Raw genomic sequence first — 16,642 nt, 5'->3', positions numbered from 1 at the left:
ACAGTAAGACAAATATCCAGAATGTGGAAGGGGGCTGTTAATGTGCACCCCTACCTCCTTGTCTCTCCCTTTCACTGGCCCCAGTGTGTGGAGACAGCCATTGTTGTGGTGAGAAAGGGCACTGGTGTTATCAGGTCCCCAGTGCTGAGTCACCACGAGGGTGTGTGGAGCACCTACTGACAAGGTGATTAAGCCCATCAGGGTTATCAATACGCAGGTACTGGTTTGCCAGGAGATGGTGACACCAAGAAAACCTAAGATTGAAAAGGGAATTCTCATCCAATGACACATACATTTTAACTTCTGCAGTACTCTTGTTCTACTAATTTAAGGACTTTTCATCTTCTCATACCAGGCTCCCACCAAGGAGGCTGGAGGTGCATAAAAAGCTGGGAGGGGGCACAAGCGGGTTAAAATTCCAGATCCATTATCTGGTGTGCAATGAGCCAATACACACGGAAGGTTTGAGAGATTGTTTATTTTGGAATTGTGCAAGTCAGGGTACCCAGTGACTTCCCACAAATCTGGCACCCCTTAGAAATTTCCTCACTACTTTTATACAACCCCTTCTCAATACATTTATGTGCTTGTATAATCCCATTGCCTCTGATTGCTTCCTTAATTAGCATAGTGTTGCCATGTCAGAATTGTTCTGCACATCCTCAGAGAGGAAGGGTCCCTCGTTAGGGCAGGGTCTCTCAGATTAGGGGTGTGATATTTACTCTTATAATGTGATTGTGACTGACAAATCCGGTGGTTCTTTTACAATGGTGGATAGGGGAAGAGCAATTGACATCATCTGCCTGGACTTGTGCCAAGTATTTGACACCATCCGGCACAACATCCTTCTCTCTGAGCTGGGGAGGCATGGACAGATGGAATGCTCGGTGGATAAAGAATTAGCTGCATGGTCGCGCTCAGACCATGCAGCTAATGGACCCTTGGTATCCCTCAAGGGTCTGTACTGAGACCGGTATTAGTTAATATCTTTCCTGGGGGCATGGAGTATGGCACTGAGTGGCACCCAGAAAGTTTGTTGATGATACCAAGAGGTGCGTTTGACACATTAGAGGGAAGGGATTCCATTCATGGAGACTTAGCCAGGCTTGAGAAGTGGGCCCATGCAAGTCTTATGAGGTTCAACAAGGCCAAGTGCAAGGTCCTTCGTGTGGATCAGGGCAATCCCAATCACAACTATGAGCTGGGCTGTGAATAGGTTGAGAGGAGCCCTGAAGAGAAGGACTTGGTGTAGGTGTTTGATGAAAAACTCAACATGAGCAAGCAAAGTGCACTTAGAGCCCAACCGGCCAACCATAATCTAAGCTGCATTGAAAGAGGCGTGAGCAGCAGGTGGTGGGAGGTGATTCTCCCCCTCTACGTTGCTCCAGGAAGACATCAACTGGAGTGCTGCATTCAGCGCTGGGGCTCCCAGCACAAGAAAGACAAAGACCTGTTAGAGTGGGTCCAAAGGAGGGCCACAAAGAGGATCAGAGGGCTGGAGTACGTCAAGGGGTAATGGTTTTAAACTAAAGAAGAGTAGATTTAGATAAGTTATTAGGGAGAAATTGTTTACTATGGGGGTGATGCCAGAGAGGAAGAGGTTCCCCAGAGAACCTGTGGAAGCCCCATCCCTAGAAATATTCAAGGCCTGTTTAGGTGGATTTACATGGCAAGGTTTTCTTCAGAGGAGCTGGAAGAGGGTGGATGTGGGGAAGAAGTTGCAATGAACACCCAGACTCCAATGCAAGTTGCAAGCAAAGGAAAAGAATTTTTTATTGGCTCTTCTCTATCTGTCCTGAGACAGCGCAATACCATAGAAACCTCCTAGTGACAGAGTACAGCCTATGAGCACTTTGGTATTTTCTCACTGTCCAAGGTTAAGCAATTTCATGTTAGCGCTTATACTACAAAAACAACCTTTTGGTGTTCCCTATATCCTCCTAATCATCACGTTCCCAGGGCTTTCTGCTGACCAAAGCGATATGACTTTGGTGGCTATCCAAGTTCATATACACCTCTGGCCCAAGAGAAAGTGGTTTTAGTTTGTTTTCTTTGTTTCTCACTTCTCTAGCTAGTTAGTAATAGGCAATATGTTTTCTTAATCTCAGAATACTGAGACTGTTTTGTCCATAACAACAGTTTTTGAGTGATTTCTCTGTCCTTATCTCAAACCTTGAGCTCATTTCATCATATTTTCTCCCCTTTCCCTTTGAGGAGGGTGAGTGAGAGAGCAGCTGTGGTGGTATTCAGATGCAGAGCTGGGTAACACCACCTCAGCCACATTGGATGGCATTCTGAGTAGTCTATTCCAGTGGAAAGTGTTCATGCACATGGCAAGGAGGGTTGATCTAGATGATCTTTAAGGTCCATTCCAATGAAAGACATTCTATGATTCTGCCATTCTGTGATTTTACGGCATCGCTTATGAATTTACAGACTGCACAGAGAAACGCAGAGTCAAAAGCGGAAAGAATGTTAATCCTGGAGAGCGGTGTAAATGGGGATACGATCAAAGGCCAGTACAACAAATCACACACTAGGGGATGTAACAAGGGACCATCAGAGTAAGTTGAGGAGGAAAGGAATGGGAAGGATGTTCAATATCTTCATGCATAGGAGTCCTTGGGCATTTTTCTGAGACTTGGTGGAGCTTCTTCCTCAGAATGGCACATTAAACATCCCCAACAGTGTCACCCAGAAACACATCACCTGACTACTCAAGACATATGCCGCACTTGAGATGAGTATTCTGCCATCACAGATGCATTCCTGCCCTAGAAATACTTGGACGTTTCATCCCAGCACTCTAAAGAAGCCATCACTAGGGCATGGCCATGACCTAAAATCTGGAAATGAAAAGACAGCAGTGCAGGAAACCAACGCACAGCCCATATCATTTGTTGGGATGGTTTGCATTCAAGATGAGCTTGTCAGAAAATTGTTACCTCTGCCAAGGGAGACTCTGGGCCAGCAGCAATGAAGGACCAGTATAAAAGGCAGCTCAGCTCCCTGCTCTCCCATCCAATTCTCTCGCCTTGTCCTCCTTGGGAACCAGGTGAGTCTGAAGCCCTCTCTCCTCCTCTTCCAAAGTGGAAGGGATCTTGCATCAATAGACATCAAATCCGATGGTGGCTCAGAGCTATGGAGTTCAGTGCCTTGGAGTTCCTTGCCATGGAAGAGGGCTGGATAGAGAAGTTCTGTATAGGGAGAGGTTGGGAAAGGGGTCTGAGGAAGCTTTTGGTTTATGTGCTATGTGACTATGTGAGGGTGTTCCTGAGCCAGGCTGCTCTTTGAAGGGCCTTGTCAGGACAAAGTGATGAACACCATGTGCCTCCTGGCACAGCCTCCACATCCACCTTCAGCAGTTGCCTTGGCTCTTTTGTGATGGGGTAACTGAGCTGATCCTCACCTACCCATGTGCTCTGCTTCCTCTCTACCATCTTTCCCAGGTGCCTCTCCAGCCCAAGACATGTCCTGCTACAACCAGTGCCTGCCATGCCGGCCCTGTGGCCCGACTCCACTGGCCAGCAGCTGCAACGAGCCCTGCGTCAGGCAGTGCCAGAACTCCACCGTTGTCATTGAGCCCTCTCCTGTGGTGGTGACCCTGCCTGGCCCCATCCTCAGCTCCTTCCCTCAGAACACCGTTGTGGGATCCTCCACCTCTGCTGCCGTTGGCAGCATCCTCAGCTGTGACGGAGTCCCCATCACCTCCGGCTGCTGTGACCTCTCTGGCATTTCCAGCCGCTACTGTGGCAGAAGGTGCCTGCCCTGCTAAAGAAGCCAGTGGCCATGGCCCTGGGGTTCTTCTCCCAGGAACTTCGTATATGGTGCTACACAAAGGAGGAATCTTCAGGCCATTGCTTTCTCAGCTCCTCTGGCAAATGCTGGCAGGAAGGGGCCAGCCTGTGCTTTCTGAAAACATGGCTCATGCCTCTCCTTCCATCTCTCCACCTACCTCCTTCTCTTCCTTTTCCTTGTGCTCTTCTTCTCCCTTGGTCTGTGGGGCTCCTTAGTGCCAGCCCTCCCACTGCGGTAACAGCAGACACATGCCCTGCATGAACTCCACCATGAGCAAGGGACACTACCTCTATGTTGGCCTTGGTGATTCCCACACTGAGGGGCTTCTGCTTGGAGTGACCTCCTTTTCCTCTCTACACTCATTAAAGATTTCTGCATCCCAGCCTTGTGTGTAGATTTTTCTTCCCTCCGTGTATGCCCATCTGAGCTGCCCAGGGAGGATGGCTTTGCCCTTGGTGGGTATAAGACGGGTGTTTATGGAACCCCTTCCCCACTCCCAGAAGAATGGCAATTTGTGACACACTGCAGAGGGTTGTCTCTTGGGCACTGCCCCTTGGAGATGGAGAAGACATCCCTGGCTTTTGCAGAGAGATAGAGGGAGGGTAAGGGAAGGAAGAGAGGAGGGGAAGCGAAGGGAGAGGAGGGGACGGGAGAGGAAGGCAGGGGAGGGTATTGAAGGGAAGAGGAGGTGAATCATCACAGCACTGGATAATATGGATGTTATTTTGTTCAGGGAGATGTTGGCAAGGGGTGTGTATAGAGGAGGGAGCATGTCCCAGGGCAAAACACAACCATAGCCAAGTAAGAGCGAGCAGACAGTGTCTTGTGTCTCCTCAGATGGCCTCTGCCCAGGCTGAGGAGTGCAGCTGCCCACTTTCCCCTTTGCAGGCTCCACGGTTATGGAAGCTGAGCACATAACCAGGAGACACACAGACAGGGATGTGTATGCCCCGTCTGGGGAAGATATACCCAGTCTGGTACTGGCAGTGGCTGCTTTTGGGGGCCCAAAATGCTCCTGATGCATTTGCCTGGAGGCCGAGACCTCCTCCCCCTGCTCCAGGAGCTGCACAGGGACATCCTGGCTCCAGCAGCTGACAGCATAGGCCAGGGGCAGCCTCGCCCCCAGTCTGACTCTGGCAGCTGGCACCAAATCTGCTCTCATTTTTCTACCAGGAGCTGGCACTTTCTCCTTGCAGTACACGTGCACACAGGTAAGGACAGATTCCAGAGGAGGACAGGACACCCCGCTCCGTCTGCCCTTGTGTGCTCCTCCCAGCTCCCCTTGCCCTGCACGTCCCCACATGGGTTTGTATGGGTCTATCCCACACCCATTCCTGCCGGCGTCCATGTTTCACAACCATTGCAGTTGCAAGGCTCAGGCTGATCTTCCTGGCAGTGGCACCTGTGGCTTCTTGATAGGCCAACAACCAGTGTGAATTGCGAGGTTTCTGTCGTGATCGCCTTCACGTTTCTTTGGTCTGGTCGCTGTCTCTGTATGCTTGTTGATTGTGTTCCCTTTTCTTAGCGTCCCAACTGAAAACATCCCCAATCTGATAATCGCGCTAGCATAAACACGGCCACAGCCCCGCATAGCCCCCCACAAGTGGTGTGCCCCCTCCCCCCCTCACCGCCTCCCTCATCATCTGTCAGAGAAAACAAACAAAGAAACAAACACCCTTTGTTTCTCAGTTTTCCCATGGCTTCCTTCACCTTATAGGTCTTCAGGCTCTAGGTTGGTGCATGGAGCAGGGGCATCACAGCCCTGGAGATGCTGAACACCACTGTTCAGGGCGATGTTTGCAATGGGGTGGGTAGAGAGAAAGGAGCATGGCCCCAGGCACAACACAACTGCAGCCAAGTGAGAGTGAGCAGACGGTGTCTTGTGTCTCCTCACAAGCCTACTTCCAGAGGGCAACAAGGAACACCCTACAGGAGCTCAAGGAAGACAGGAAAACTGATGGTGCTATTGTAATCAAGGAGCACAGCAGTGCAGAAGCTCTCAGCAGATGCCAGCTGCATGACAGGTAGCAAGTCCCAGAAGAAGCCGTCAGTTACTATGTAGGGGCAGCACAGGATTATCGAAGCAGGAGTGCCACTTGTGCCAAGGAAGGGTGCAGGAGCTCAGTCCACAGGCTTCCCACCAAACAGGCACATACCTTCTTTCCCATGGCAGTGGATGGTAGATGCCAACAGATCTATCCTGGTCCTTGAGCGTGAAGAGAAGATCCCATTTTAGGCCCACTATTAGAGGAAGAGGAGCTAGACCACACAGCTAGAGAACAAAATTATCCTCGCTACACAGAAGGCATCTAAAAGCATAAGAGGCATCCTGACCAAGACATGGCAGGGATGACACCCACTAGATCAGGTTGTCCAGGGCCATCTGGTCGTGAACACCTCCAGGGACTGGGCATACACACCTTCTCTGTGCATGCTGTTCTAGTGCCTCAACAACCTTTGTATTGCCTCCTAACATCTAATCTAAATCTCCCTTCCTTTACTTTAAAGCCATTATCCCTAAATCCTATCATTACCTGATGTACTAGATGTTGCTCTCCATCTTTTTTATAAGGCGCTTTTAAGTATTAAAGAGCTGCAATCAGGTCTCTCTGGAGCCTTCTCTTCTGCAGACTGAACATCCCCAGCTCTCTCAGACTTTCTTTGTAGGAGAAGTGCTCCAGCCCTCCAATCATTTTGTGGCTGTCCTCAGGACCTACTCTAACAGGTCCACATTCTTCTCGTGCTGGGGACCCCAGACCTGGCTGCAGCACTCCCAAGTGGGACCTCACAAGGTCATAGCAGAGGGGGACAATCACCTCCATTGACCTGCTGGCCACTTCTCTTGATACAGCCCAGGATGCAGTTGTCATTCTGGGTTACAAGTGCATGCTGATGGCTCATGTTGCACTTCTTGTCCACCAGAACCCGCAAAAGTCCGTCTCTGCAGGGCTGCTCTCAATGACTTCACCCATTCTGTGCCCATGCCTGGGATTGCCCCAAACCAGGTGCGGCACGTTGCAGTTGGACTTCTTGAACCTCATGAGGTTCACATGGGCCCACTTCTCAAGCTTCTCCAGGTCCCTTGGGATGGTATCCCTTCGTTCTGCTGTACCAACTGCATTGGTCAGCTTCATGTCATAAAAAGACACGAAACAGAACCAGTCTGTAGGCAGACACCTGAAGGACACCAAAATTCCCACCAAAGCAATGGCTTTCTCCCTTGGCCATCTCTTTGCAGATGGAAAGACCAGACAGGGACACACTCGGGGATGCTGCAAAAGTTTATTGAATCTCAGGAGGGAAAAGAGGTGACTACAAGAAGAGGCCCTGAGAGTGGAGATCAGCAAGAGCCACCAAAATCTGTTCAGATTTTGAATGGCAGACTTGCCACAGGGTATCCATCTAACTGGACCCACAAGTGGAGAGAGGCTTGCATGTCACACCAGGTTGGTTTCTGGGGATTTCACAGAGAGCTTGGAGGGCAGCAGAAGGCAACAAGGAAAAGAGAGAAAAAGAGTGAGTGAGTGGAAAACAGAAAAGGTAAACATTGGCCATGTTGACAGAGAGACCAGGTTGGCCCCTTCCTGTCTGTCTTTACAGGACAAGACAGAGATGGTCAGCCCCTCTTAAAACAGGAGCGTGAAGGTCTGTTCTTCTGTCCAGCAGCATGTTGTGAGTTCCTGGGGTCCTGGTCTGGGGCACTGCCTGGCATCTTTAGCAGGGGCGGCACCTGCTGCCACAGTAGCGACTGGCAATACAGGAGAGGTCACAGCACCCGGAGTTGATGGGGACACCGTCACAGCTGAGGATGCTGCCAACGGCAGCAGAGGTGGAGGATCCCACAACGGTGTTCTGTGGGAAGGAGCTGAGGATGGGGCCGGGCAGGGTCACCACCACAGGAGAGGGCTGGATGACGATGGTGGAGTTCTGGCACTGCCTGACGCAGGGCTCATTGCAGCTGCTGGCCAGTGGAGTTGGGCCACAGGGCTGGCACGGCAGGCAGGGCTGGCACTGGTCGTAGCAGGACATGTCTGGGGGCAGGAGGTTCACCTGGGAGAGAGGGCAGGGAGGAAGCAGAACATGGGGATGCATGACGAGCAGCCTGTCACCACACCCTAACAAAACCAAGGCACAGGCCATAGTGAGAGCTGGAGGCTGTGCAGGGATGTGTGAGGGCTTCTTGGCCTCATCCTGCCAGGGCCCAAAAGGAGACACCAGAGACTATCTGGCTACAGACTAGGCCCTAGTCCAGAAGCAATCTTAATGCACACCCAGCATCCCTCTGTGAGAAACCTGCTTCCCTCCTCCACAACCAGAAACCCCGAAATTTGGCATAGAACAGAGCTGATTGTAGCTGAGAAGTCCATGGAGATGAGACCTCGGATAATGAGGAGGACAAGAAGGGGCTTCACACTCACCTGGTTCCCAAGGAGGAGAAGGCCAGAGAAGTGGATGAGGGAGCACGGGGCTGGGCTGGCTTTTATAGTGGACCTTAGCTGCCCCATGTCCAGAGACATCCCTTGAAGCAGTGATTATTTCCTGACAAGCTCCTCTTGGATGCAAAACATCCCAGCTAATGATATGGGCTGTGTATTTCCTTCCTGTGATGATGTTTTTCATTTCCTGCTTATGCTGTTTCCCAGTTATGTCGCCTTTTGAGTGGCAGGTAGGAAGGCCCAGGTATTCCCAGGCAACACATGTCATTGTGGACAGAAGACTCAGCTCACATGCTGGAAGAGTCCGGTAAAGGCAGATGATGTCAGCCTGGGTGACTCCTTAGGGGCTCTTTAGAGCCCTTTTTGCGACAGGTGTCCCAACTCCTACTGTGACCCTAATCCACCTAACACTGTCCTCAGGGAAAACCTGCTGGCCTGCTTTGCCTCCTCCTGCTCTGACCCAGGGATGCCTGTATGGGGGGAGAAGTTGTTCAGGGCCCTTTCTGGATCACAAAAGAAAGGCCCAACAGGACATTGTCTGTTTTATTTATAAGGAATAAGAAGAGGAATGTAGACATAGAGTAAATCTTTCATGTACAGGTGACCTGGCTTTTGTGCAGCATCAGACAGAACTACATGGATTTTTTCCAAGACACACAGTGCAGATCCTGTCCCTAAAGAATTCCTTCTTCACACCCATGCCTTGATGCCTTTCATTTTTGTGTTTTTTTTTTTTTTTTAAATTAAAAGTCCAAGTGCAAATACACCATCGTCATCCAGCCCTCTCCTGTGGTGGTGACCCTGCCCAGCCCCATCCTCAGTTCCTTCCCACAGAACACCTCCTCCTGAACAACCACTATGTGTTTTGAGATCCTGCTTCCCAGGACGTGGCCAAATATTGCTCGTTGATGGGAAGTAGAGTATATTTTTTTTCCTTCTCTCTATGCTTCCGCACAGACTTATTGTTTCTTTTGTTTCTTTTTCTCCCCATTCTTTTTCCCTTTAATTAAACCTTTCTCATCTCAAACCTCGAGTTGTCTGTGTTGTATTTTCTCCCCCTTTCTGTTTGAGGAGAGGGGGAGTGAGAGAGTGGTTGTGATGGAGCTCGGCTGCCCACCTGAGTAAAACAGACATTTTCACAACGAGAGCCCACCCGTCCCCTCTTCTTCCTCTTTCCACCTTTTATGGCTGAGTGTGACATCAGGTGTTATGGAATATCCCTTTGACTGGTTTAGGTCAGCTGCCCTGGCAATGTCCCCTCCTCTTCACTAGCCCACCCCCAGCCTGCTGGCTCTTGGGGGCTTGGAAGAAGTCCTGATGCTGTGCCAGCACTATGCAGAAATAGACACAACACTGGAGTGGTATCAGTGCTGTTCAAGCTACGAGTGCAGAGTACAGCACTGTGTGGGCTGCTGCAGGGCAAGGTGACTCCATCCCAGACAGACCCAACACAGTATTTGCCAGTGCATCTGTGTGCACATAATTCACCTGACCCTGGGCATATGTCCAGCTGGTCCCAGGACCTGTGTCATGTCTGTGTAGTGCTGCCAGGTGCTGGTGCAGTGTTACCTCCTGGTAGTCTGTTGACATGGGTTCAGGGCTGGAGTGTTTGGGTCTCACTGTGGAGAGCCCCAAGCCTAGACCAAATCCTTCCCCAGTGCATCCCAACAGCTCTCTGGGGAACATCTGTTTGTGTGAGGCTGTCCTGGATCCTGACCCAGGTGAAAAGACAATTCCTTGAGACTCAACAGGCTCTCAGCAGATGAAATAACCCTTATTTTCAGAGGGCCCTTTGTCAGGGTCTGCAGCTACTCGGGTAGGAGGGCGTGCCTAGGAGAAGGTGTATGGTTTTTTAATTTAAAAAAAAAAAACACAAAAATGAAAGGCATCAAGGCATGGGTGTGAAGAAGGAATTCTTTAGGGACAGGATCTGCACTCTGTGTCTTGGAAAAAATCCATGTAGTTCTGTCTGATGCTGCACAAAAGCCAGGTCACCTGTACATGAAAGATTTACTCTATGTCTACATTCCTCTTCTTATTCCTTATAAATAAAACAGACAATGTCCTGTTGGGCCTTTCTTTTGTGATCCAGAAAGGGCCCTGAACAACTTCTCCCCCCATACAGGCATCCCTGGGTCAGAGCAGGAGGAGGCAAAGCAGGCCAGCAGGTTTTCCCTGAGGACAGTGTTAGGTGGATTAGGGTCACAGTAGGAGTTGGGACACCTGTCGCAAAAAGGGCTCTAAAGAGCCCCTAAGGAGTCACCCAGGCTGACATCATCTGCCTTTACCGGACTCTTCCAGCATGTGAGCTGAGTCTTCTGTCCACAATGACATGTGTTGCCTGGGAATACCTGGGCCTTCCTACCTGCCACTCAAAAGGCGACATAACTGGGAAACAGCATAAGCAGGAAATGAAAAACATCATCACAGGAAGGAAATACACAGCCCATATCATTAGCTGGGATGTTTTGCATCCAAGAGGAGCTTGTCAGGAAATAATCACTGCTTCAAGGGATGTCTCTGGACATGGGGCAGCTAAGGTCCACTATAAAAGCCAGCCCAGCCCCGTGCTCCCTCATCCACTTCTCTGGCCTTCTCCTCCTTGGGAACCAGGTGAGTGTGAAGCCCCTTCTTGTCCTCCTCATTATCCGAGGTCTCATCTCCATGGACTTCTCAGCTACAATCAGCTCTGTTCTATGCCAAATTTCGGGGTTTCTGGTTGTGGAGGAGGGAAGCAGGTTTCTCACAGAGGGATGCTGGGTGTGCATTAAGATTGCTTCTGGACTAGGGCCTAGTCTGTAGCCAGATAGTCTCTGGTGTCTCCTTTTGGGCCCTGGCAGGATGAGGCCAAGAAGCCCTCACACATCCCTGCACAGCCTCCAGCTCTCACTATGGCCTGTGCCTTGGTTTTGTTAGGGTGTGGTGACAGGCTGCTCGTCATGCATCCCCATGTTCTGCTTCCTCCCTGCCCTCTCTCCCAGGTGAACCTCCTGCCCCCAGACATGTCCTGCTACGACCAGTGCCAGCCCTGCCTGCCGTGCCAGCCCTGTGGCCCAACTCCACTGGCCAGCAGCTGCAATGAGCCCTGCGTCAGGCAGTGCCAGAACTCCACCATCGTCATCCAGCCCTCTCCTGTGGTGGTGACCCTGCCCGGCCCCATCCTCAGCTCCTTCCCACAGAACACCGTTGTGGGATCCTCCACCTCTGCTGCCGTTGGCAGCATCCTCAGCTGTGACGGTGTCCCCATCAACTCCGGGTGCTGTGACCTCTCCTGTATTGCCAGTCGCTACTGTGGCAGCAGGTGCCGCCCCTGCTAAAGATGCCAGGCAGTGCCCCAGACCAGGACCCCAGGAACTCACAACATGCTGCTGGACAGAAGAACAGACCTTCACGCTCCTGTTTTAAGAGGGGCTGACCATCTCTGTCTTGTCCTGTAAAGACAGACAGGAAGGGGCCAACCTGGTCTCTCTGTCAACATGGCCAATGTTTACCTTTTCTGTTTTCCACTCACTCACTCTTTTTCTCTCTTTTCCTTGTTGCCTTCTGCTGCCCTCCAAGCTCTCTGTGAAATCCCCAGAAACCAACCTGGTGTGACATGCAAGCCTCTCTCCACTTGTGGGTCCAGTTAGATGGATACCCTGTGGCAAGTCTGCCATTCAAAATCTGAACAGATTTTGGTGGCTCTTGCTGATCTCCACTCTCAGGGCCTCTTCTTGTAGTCACCTCTTTTCCCTCCTGAGATTCAATAAACTTTTGCAGCATCCCCGAGTGTGTCCCTGTCTGGTCTTTCCATCTGCAAAGAGATGGCCAAGGGAGAAAGCCATTGCTTTGGTGGGAATTTTGGTGTCCTTCCGGTGTCTGCCTACAGACTGGTTCTGTTTCGTGTCTTTTTATGACATGAAGCTGACCAATGCAGTTGGTACAGCAGAACGAAGGGATACCATCCCAAGGGACCTGGAGAAGCTTGAGAAGTGGGCCCATGTGAACCTCATGAGGTTCAAGAAGTCCAACTGCAACGTGCCGCACCTGGTTTGGGGCAATCCCAGGCATGGGCACAGAATGGGTGAAGTCATTGAGAGCAGCCCTGCAGAGACGGACTTTTGCGGGTTCTGGTGGACAAGAAGTGCAACATGAGCCATCAGCACGCACTTGTAACCCAGAATGGCAACTGCATCCTGGGCTGTATCAAGAGAAGTGGCCAGCAGGTCAATGGAGGTGATTGTCCCCCTCTGCTATGACCTTGTGAGGTCCCACTTGGGAGTGCTGCAGCCAGGTCTGGGGTCCCCAGCACGAGAAGAATGTGGACCTGTTAGAGTAGGTCCTGAGGACAGCCACAAAATGATTGGAGGGCTGGAGCACTTCTCCTACAAAGAAAGTCTGAGAGAGCTGGGGATGTTCAGTCTGCAGAAGAGAAGGCTCCAGAGAGACCTGATTGCAGCTCTTTAATACTTAAAAGCGCCTTATAAAAAAGATGGAGAGCAACATCTAGTACATCAGGTAATGATAGGATTTAGGGATAATGGCTTTAAAGTAAAGGAAGGGAGATTTAGATTAGATGTTAGGAGGCAATACAAAGGTTGTTGAGGCACTAGAACAGCATGCACAGAGAAGGTGTGTATGCCCAGTCCCTGGAGGTGTTCACGACCAGATGGCCCTGGACAACCTGATCTAGTGGGTGTCATCCCTGCCATGTCTTGGTCAGGATGCCTCTTATGCTTTTAGATGCCTTCTGTGTAGCGAGGATAATTTTGTTCTCTAGCTGTGTGGTCTAGCTCCTCTTCCTCTAATAGTGGGCCTAAAATGGGATCTTCTCTTCACGCTCAAGGACCAGGATAGATCTGTTGGCATCTACCATCCACTGCCATGGGAAAGAAGGTATGTGCCTGTTTGGTGGGAAGCCTGTGGACTGAGCTCCTGCACCCTTCCTTGGCACAAGTGGCACTCCTGCTTCGATAATCCTGTGCTGCCCCTACATAGTAACTGACGGCTTCTTCTGGGACTTGCTACCTGTCATGCAGCTGGCATCTGCTGAGAGCTTCTGCACTGCTGTGCTCCTTGATTACAATAGCACCATCAGTTTTCCTGTCTTCCTTGAGCTCCTGTAGGGTGTTCCTTGTTGCCCTCTGGAAGTAGGCTTGTGAGGAGACACAAGACACCGTCTGCTCACTCTCACTTGGCTGCAGTTGTGTTGTGCCTGGGGCCATGCTCCTTCCTCTCTACCCACCCCATTGCAAACATCGCCCTGAACAGTGGTGTTCAGCATCTCCAGGGCTGTGATGCCCCTGCTCCATGCACCAACCTAGAGCCTGAAGACCTATAAGGTGAAGGAAGCCATGGGAAAACTGAGAAACAAAGGGTGTTTGTTTCTTTGTTTGTTTTCTCTGACAGATGATGAGGGAGGCGGTGAGGGGGGGAGGGGGCACACCACTTGTGGGGGGCTATGCGGGGCTGTGGCCGTGTTTATGCTAGCGCGATTATCAGATTGGGGATGTTTTCAGTTGGGACGCTAAGAAAAGGGAACACAATCAACAAGCATACAGAGACAGCGACCAGACCAAAGAAACGTGAAGGCGATCACGACAGAAACCTCGCAATTCACACTGGTTGTTGGCCTATCAAGAAGCCACAGGTGCCACTGCCAGGAAGATCAGCCTGAGCCTTGCAACTGCAATGGTTGTGAAACATGGACGCCGGCAGGAATGGGTGTGGGATAGACCCATACAAACCCATGTGGGGACGTGCAGGGCAAGGGGAGCTGGGAGGAGCACACAAGGGCAGACGGAGCGGGGTGTCCTGTCCTCCTCTGGAATCTGTCCTTACCTGTGTGCACGTGTACTGCAAGGAGAAAGTGCCAGCTCCTGGTAGAAAAATGAGAGCAGATTTGGTGCCAGCTGCCAGAGTCAGACTGGGGGCGAGGCTGCCCCTGGCCTATGCTGTCAGCTGCTGGAGCCAGGATGTCCCTGTGCAGCTCCTGGAGCAGGGGGAGGAGGTCTCGGCCTCCAGGCAAATGCATCAGGAGCATTTTGGGCCCCCAAAAGCAGCCACTGCCAGTACCAGACTGGGTATATCTTCCCCAGACGGGGCATACACATCCCTGTCTGTGTGTCTCCTGGTTATGTGCTCAGCTTCCATAACCGTGGAGCCTGCAAAGGGGAAAGTGGGCAGCTGCACTCCTCAGCCTGGGCAGAGGCCATCTGAGGAGACACAAGACACTGTCTGCTCGCTCTTACTTGGCTATGGTTGTGTTTTGCCCTGGGACATGCTCCCTCCTCTATACACACCCCTTGCCAACATCTCCCTGAACAAAATAACATCCATATTATCCAGTGCTGTGATGATTCACCTCCTCTTCCCTTCAATACCCTCCCCTGCCTTCCTCTCCCGTCCCCTCCTCTCCCTTCGCTTCCCCTCCTCTCTTCCTTCCCTTACCCTCCCTCTATCTCTCTGCAAAAGCCAGGGATGTCTTCTCCATCTCCAAGGGGCAGTGCCCAAGAGACAACCCTCTGCAGTGTGTCACAAATTGCCATTCTTCTGGGAGTGGGGAAGGGGTTCCATAAACACCCGTCTTATACCCACCAAGGGCAAAGCCATCCTCCCTGGGCAGCTCAGATGGGCATACACGGAGGGAAGAAAAATCTACACACAAGGCTGGGATGCAGAAATCTTTAATGAGTGTAGAGAGGAAAAGGAGGTCACTCCAAGCAGAAGCCCCTCAGTGTGGGAATCACCAAGGCCAACATAGAGGTAGTGTCCCTTGCTCATGGTGGAGTTCATGCAGGGCATGTGTCTGCTGTTACCGCAGTGGGAGGGCTGGCACTAAGGAGCCCCACAGACCAAGGGAGAAGAAGAGCACAAGGAAAAGGAAGAGAAGGAGGTAGGTGGAGAGATGGAAGGAGAGGCATGAGCCATGTTTTCAGAAAGCACAGGCTGGCCCCTTCCTGCCAGCATTTGCCAGAGGAGCTGAGAAAGCAATGGCCTGAAGATTCCTCCTTTGTGTAGCACCATATACGAAGTTCCTGGGAGAAGAACCCCAGGGCCATGGCCACTGGCTTCTTTAGCAGGGCAGGCACCTTCTGCCACAGTAGCGGCTGGAAATGCCAGAGAGGTCACAGCAGCCGGAGGTGATGGGGACTCCGTCACAGCTGAGGATGCTGCCAACGGCAGCAGAGGTGGAGGATCCCACAACGGTGTTCTGAGGGAAGGAGCTGAGGATGGGGCCAGGCAGGGTCACCACCACAGGAGAGGGCTCAATGACAACGGTGGAGTTCTGGCACTGCCTGACGCAGGGCTCGTTGCAGCTGCTGGCCAGTGGAGTCGGGCCACAGGGCCGGCATGGCAGGCACTGGTTGTAGCAGGACATGTCTTGGGCTGGAGAGGCACCTGGGAAAGATGGTAGAGAGGAAGCAGAGCACATGGGTAGGTGAGGATCAGCTCAGTTACCCCATCACAAAAGAGCCAAGGCAACTGCTGAAGGTGGATGTGGAGGCTGTGCCAGGAGGCACATGGTGTTCATCACTTTGTCCTGACAAGGCCCTTCAAAGAGCAGCCTGGCTCAGGAACACCCTCACATAGTCACATAGCACATAAACCAAAAGCTTCCTCAGACCCCTTTCCCAACCTCTCCCTATACAGAACTTCTCTATCCAGCCCTCTTCCATGGCAAGGAACTCCAAGGCACTGAACTCCATAGCTCTGAGCCACCATCGGATTTGATGTCTATTGATGCAAGATCCCTTCCACTTTGGAAGAGGAGGAGAGAGGGCTTCAGACTCACCTGGTTCCCAAGGAGGACAAGGCGAGAGAATTGGATGGGAGAGCAGGGAGCTGAGCTGCCTTTTATACTGGTCCTTCATTGCTGCTGGCCCAGAGTCTCCCTTGGCAGAGGTAACAATTTTCTGACAAGCTCATCTTGAATGCAAACCATCCCAACAAATGATATGGGCTGTGCGTTGGTTTCCTGCACTGCTGTCTTTTCATTTCCAGATTTTAGGTCATGGCCATGCCCTAGTGATGGCTTCTTTAGAGTGCTGGGATGAAACGTCCAAGTATTTCTAGGGCAGGAATGCATCTGTGATGGCAGAATACTCATCTCAAGTGCGGCATATGTCTTGAGTAGTCAGGTGATGTGTTTCTGGGTGACACTGTTGGGGATGTTTAATGTGCCATTCTGAGGAAGAAGCTCCACCAAGTCTCAGAAAAATGCCCAAGGACTCCTATGCATGAAGATATTGAACATCCTTCCCATTCCTTTCCTCCTCAACTTACTCTGATGGTCCCTTGTTACATCCCCTAGTGTGTGATTTGTTGTACTGGCCTTTGATCGTATCCCCATTTACACCGCTCTCCAGGATTAACATTCTTTCCGCTTTTGACTCTGCGTTTCTCTGTGCAGTCTGTAAATTCATAAG

At 51.3% G+C, this 16,642-nt stretch overlaps 4 protein-coding genes across 4 annotated transcripts; 2 read left to right on the top strand and 2 right to left on the bottom strand.

Annotated features, from left to right (window-relative positions):
* Positions 1-2,929: 2,929 nt before the first annotated feature.
* LOC119714031 (feather keratin Cos2-3-like) lies at positions 2,930-3,915 on the top strand. The gene is made up of 2 exons (XM_072028937.1): positions 2,930-3,055; positions 3,450-3,915. The coding sequence occupies exons 1-2, from the start codon at positions 2,977-2,979 to the stop codon at positions 3,773-3,775; spliced, it is 405 nt and encodes a 134-aa protein (XP_071885038.1). The 5' UTR covers positions 2,930-2,976; the 3' UTR covers positions 3,776-3,915.
* Positions 3,916-7,066: 3,151 nt separating this feature from the next.
* On the bottom strand, positions 7,067-8,363 carry LOC101792267 (feather keratin Cos1-2). Its single transcript, XM_027447418.3, has 2 exons — positions 8,217-8,363; positions 7,067-7,848 (listed from the first exon to the last, which is right to left on the bottom strand). Exons 1-2 carry the CDS (start codon positions 8,313-8,315, stop codon positions 7,513-7,515), a joined length of 435 nt encoding a protein of 144 aa, XP_027303219.3. The 5' UTR covers positions 8,316-8,363; the 3' UTR covers positions 7,067-7,512.
* A 2,337-nt stretch (positions 8,364-10,700) lies between these two features.
* On the top strand, positions 10,701-11,997 carry LOC119714127 (feather keratin Cos1-2-like). Its single transcript, XM_038168897.2, has 2 exons — positions 10,701-10,847; positions 11,216-11,997. The coding sequence occupies exons 1-2, from the start codon at positions 10,749-10,751 to the stop codon at positions 11,549-11,551; spliced, it is 435 nt and encodes a 144-aa protein (XP_038024825.1). The 5' UTR covers positions 10,701-10,748; the 3' UTR covers positions 11,552-11,997.
* Positions 11,998-15,144: 3,147 nt separating this feature from the next.
* Positions 15,145-16,134, bottom strand: LOC119714039 (feather keratin Cos2-3-like). Its single transcript, XM_072028938.1, has 2 exons — positions 16,009-16,134; positions 15,145-15,614 (listed from the first exon to the last, which is right to left on the bottom strand). Exons 1-2 carry the CDS (start codon positions 16,085-16,087, stop codon positions 15,289-15,291), a joined length of 405 nt encoding a protein of 134 aa, XP_071885039.1. The 5' UTR covers positions 16,088-16,134; the 3' UTR covers positions 15,145-15,288.
* Positions 16,135-16,642: the final 508 nt, after the last annotated feature.

Source organism: Anas platyrhynchos, chromosome 28 (assembly GCF_047663525.1).
Source record: "Anas platyrhynchos isolate ZD024472 breed Pekin duck chromosome 28, IASCAAS_PekinDuck_T2T, whole genome shotgun sequence".
Lineage (NCBI taxonomy): Eukaryota > Metazoa > Chordata > Aves > Anseriformes > Anatidae > Anas > Anas platyrhynchos.
The sequence above is the reverse complement of the archived record's forward strand: the minus strand, read 5'-3'. Positions and strand labels throughout refer to the sequence as shown.

Bases quoted from the DNA above. Each gene is read 5' to 3' on its own strand.
- LOC119714031 (XM_072028937.1), top strand. From the start codon at position 2,977: ATGAAGGACCAGTATAAAAGGCAGCTCAGCTCCCTGCTCTCCCATCCA. The intron at 3,056-3,449 runs GTGAGTCTGAAG...CATCTTTCCCAG, and splicing joins TTGTCCTCCTTGGGAACCAG to GTGCCTCTCCAGCCCAAGAC.
- LOC119714039 (XM_072028938.1), bottom strand. From the start codon at position 16,087: ATGAAGGACCAGTATAAAAGGCAGCTCAGCTCCCTGCTCTCCCATCCA. The intron at 15,615-16,008 runs GTGAGTCTGAAG...CATCTTTCCCAG, and splicing joins TTGTCCTCCTTGGGAACCAG to GTGCCTCTCCAGCCCAAGAC.
- LOC101792267 (XM_027447418.3), bottom strand. From the start codon at position 8,315: ATGTCTCTGGACATGGGGCAGCTAAGGTCCACTATAAAAGCCAGCCCA. The intron at 7,849-8,216 runs GTGAGTGTGAAG...CCTCTCTCCCAG, and splicing joins TTCTCCTCCTTGGGAACCAG to GTGAACCTCCTGCCCCCAGA.
- LOC119714127 (XM_038168897.2), top strand. From the start codon at position 10,749: ATGTCTCTGGACATGGGGCAGCTAAGGTCCACTATAAAAGCCAGCCCA. The intron at 10,848-11,215 runs GTGAGTGTGAAG...CCTCTCTCCCAG, and splicing joins TTCTCCTCCTTGGGAACCAG to GTGAACCTCCTGCCCCCAGA.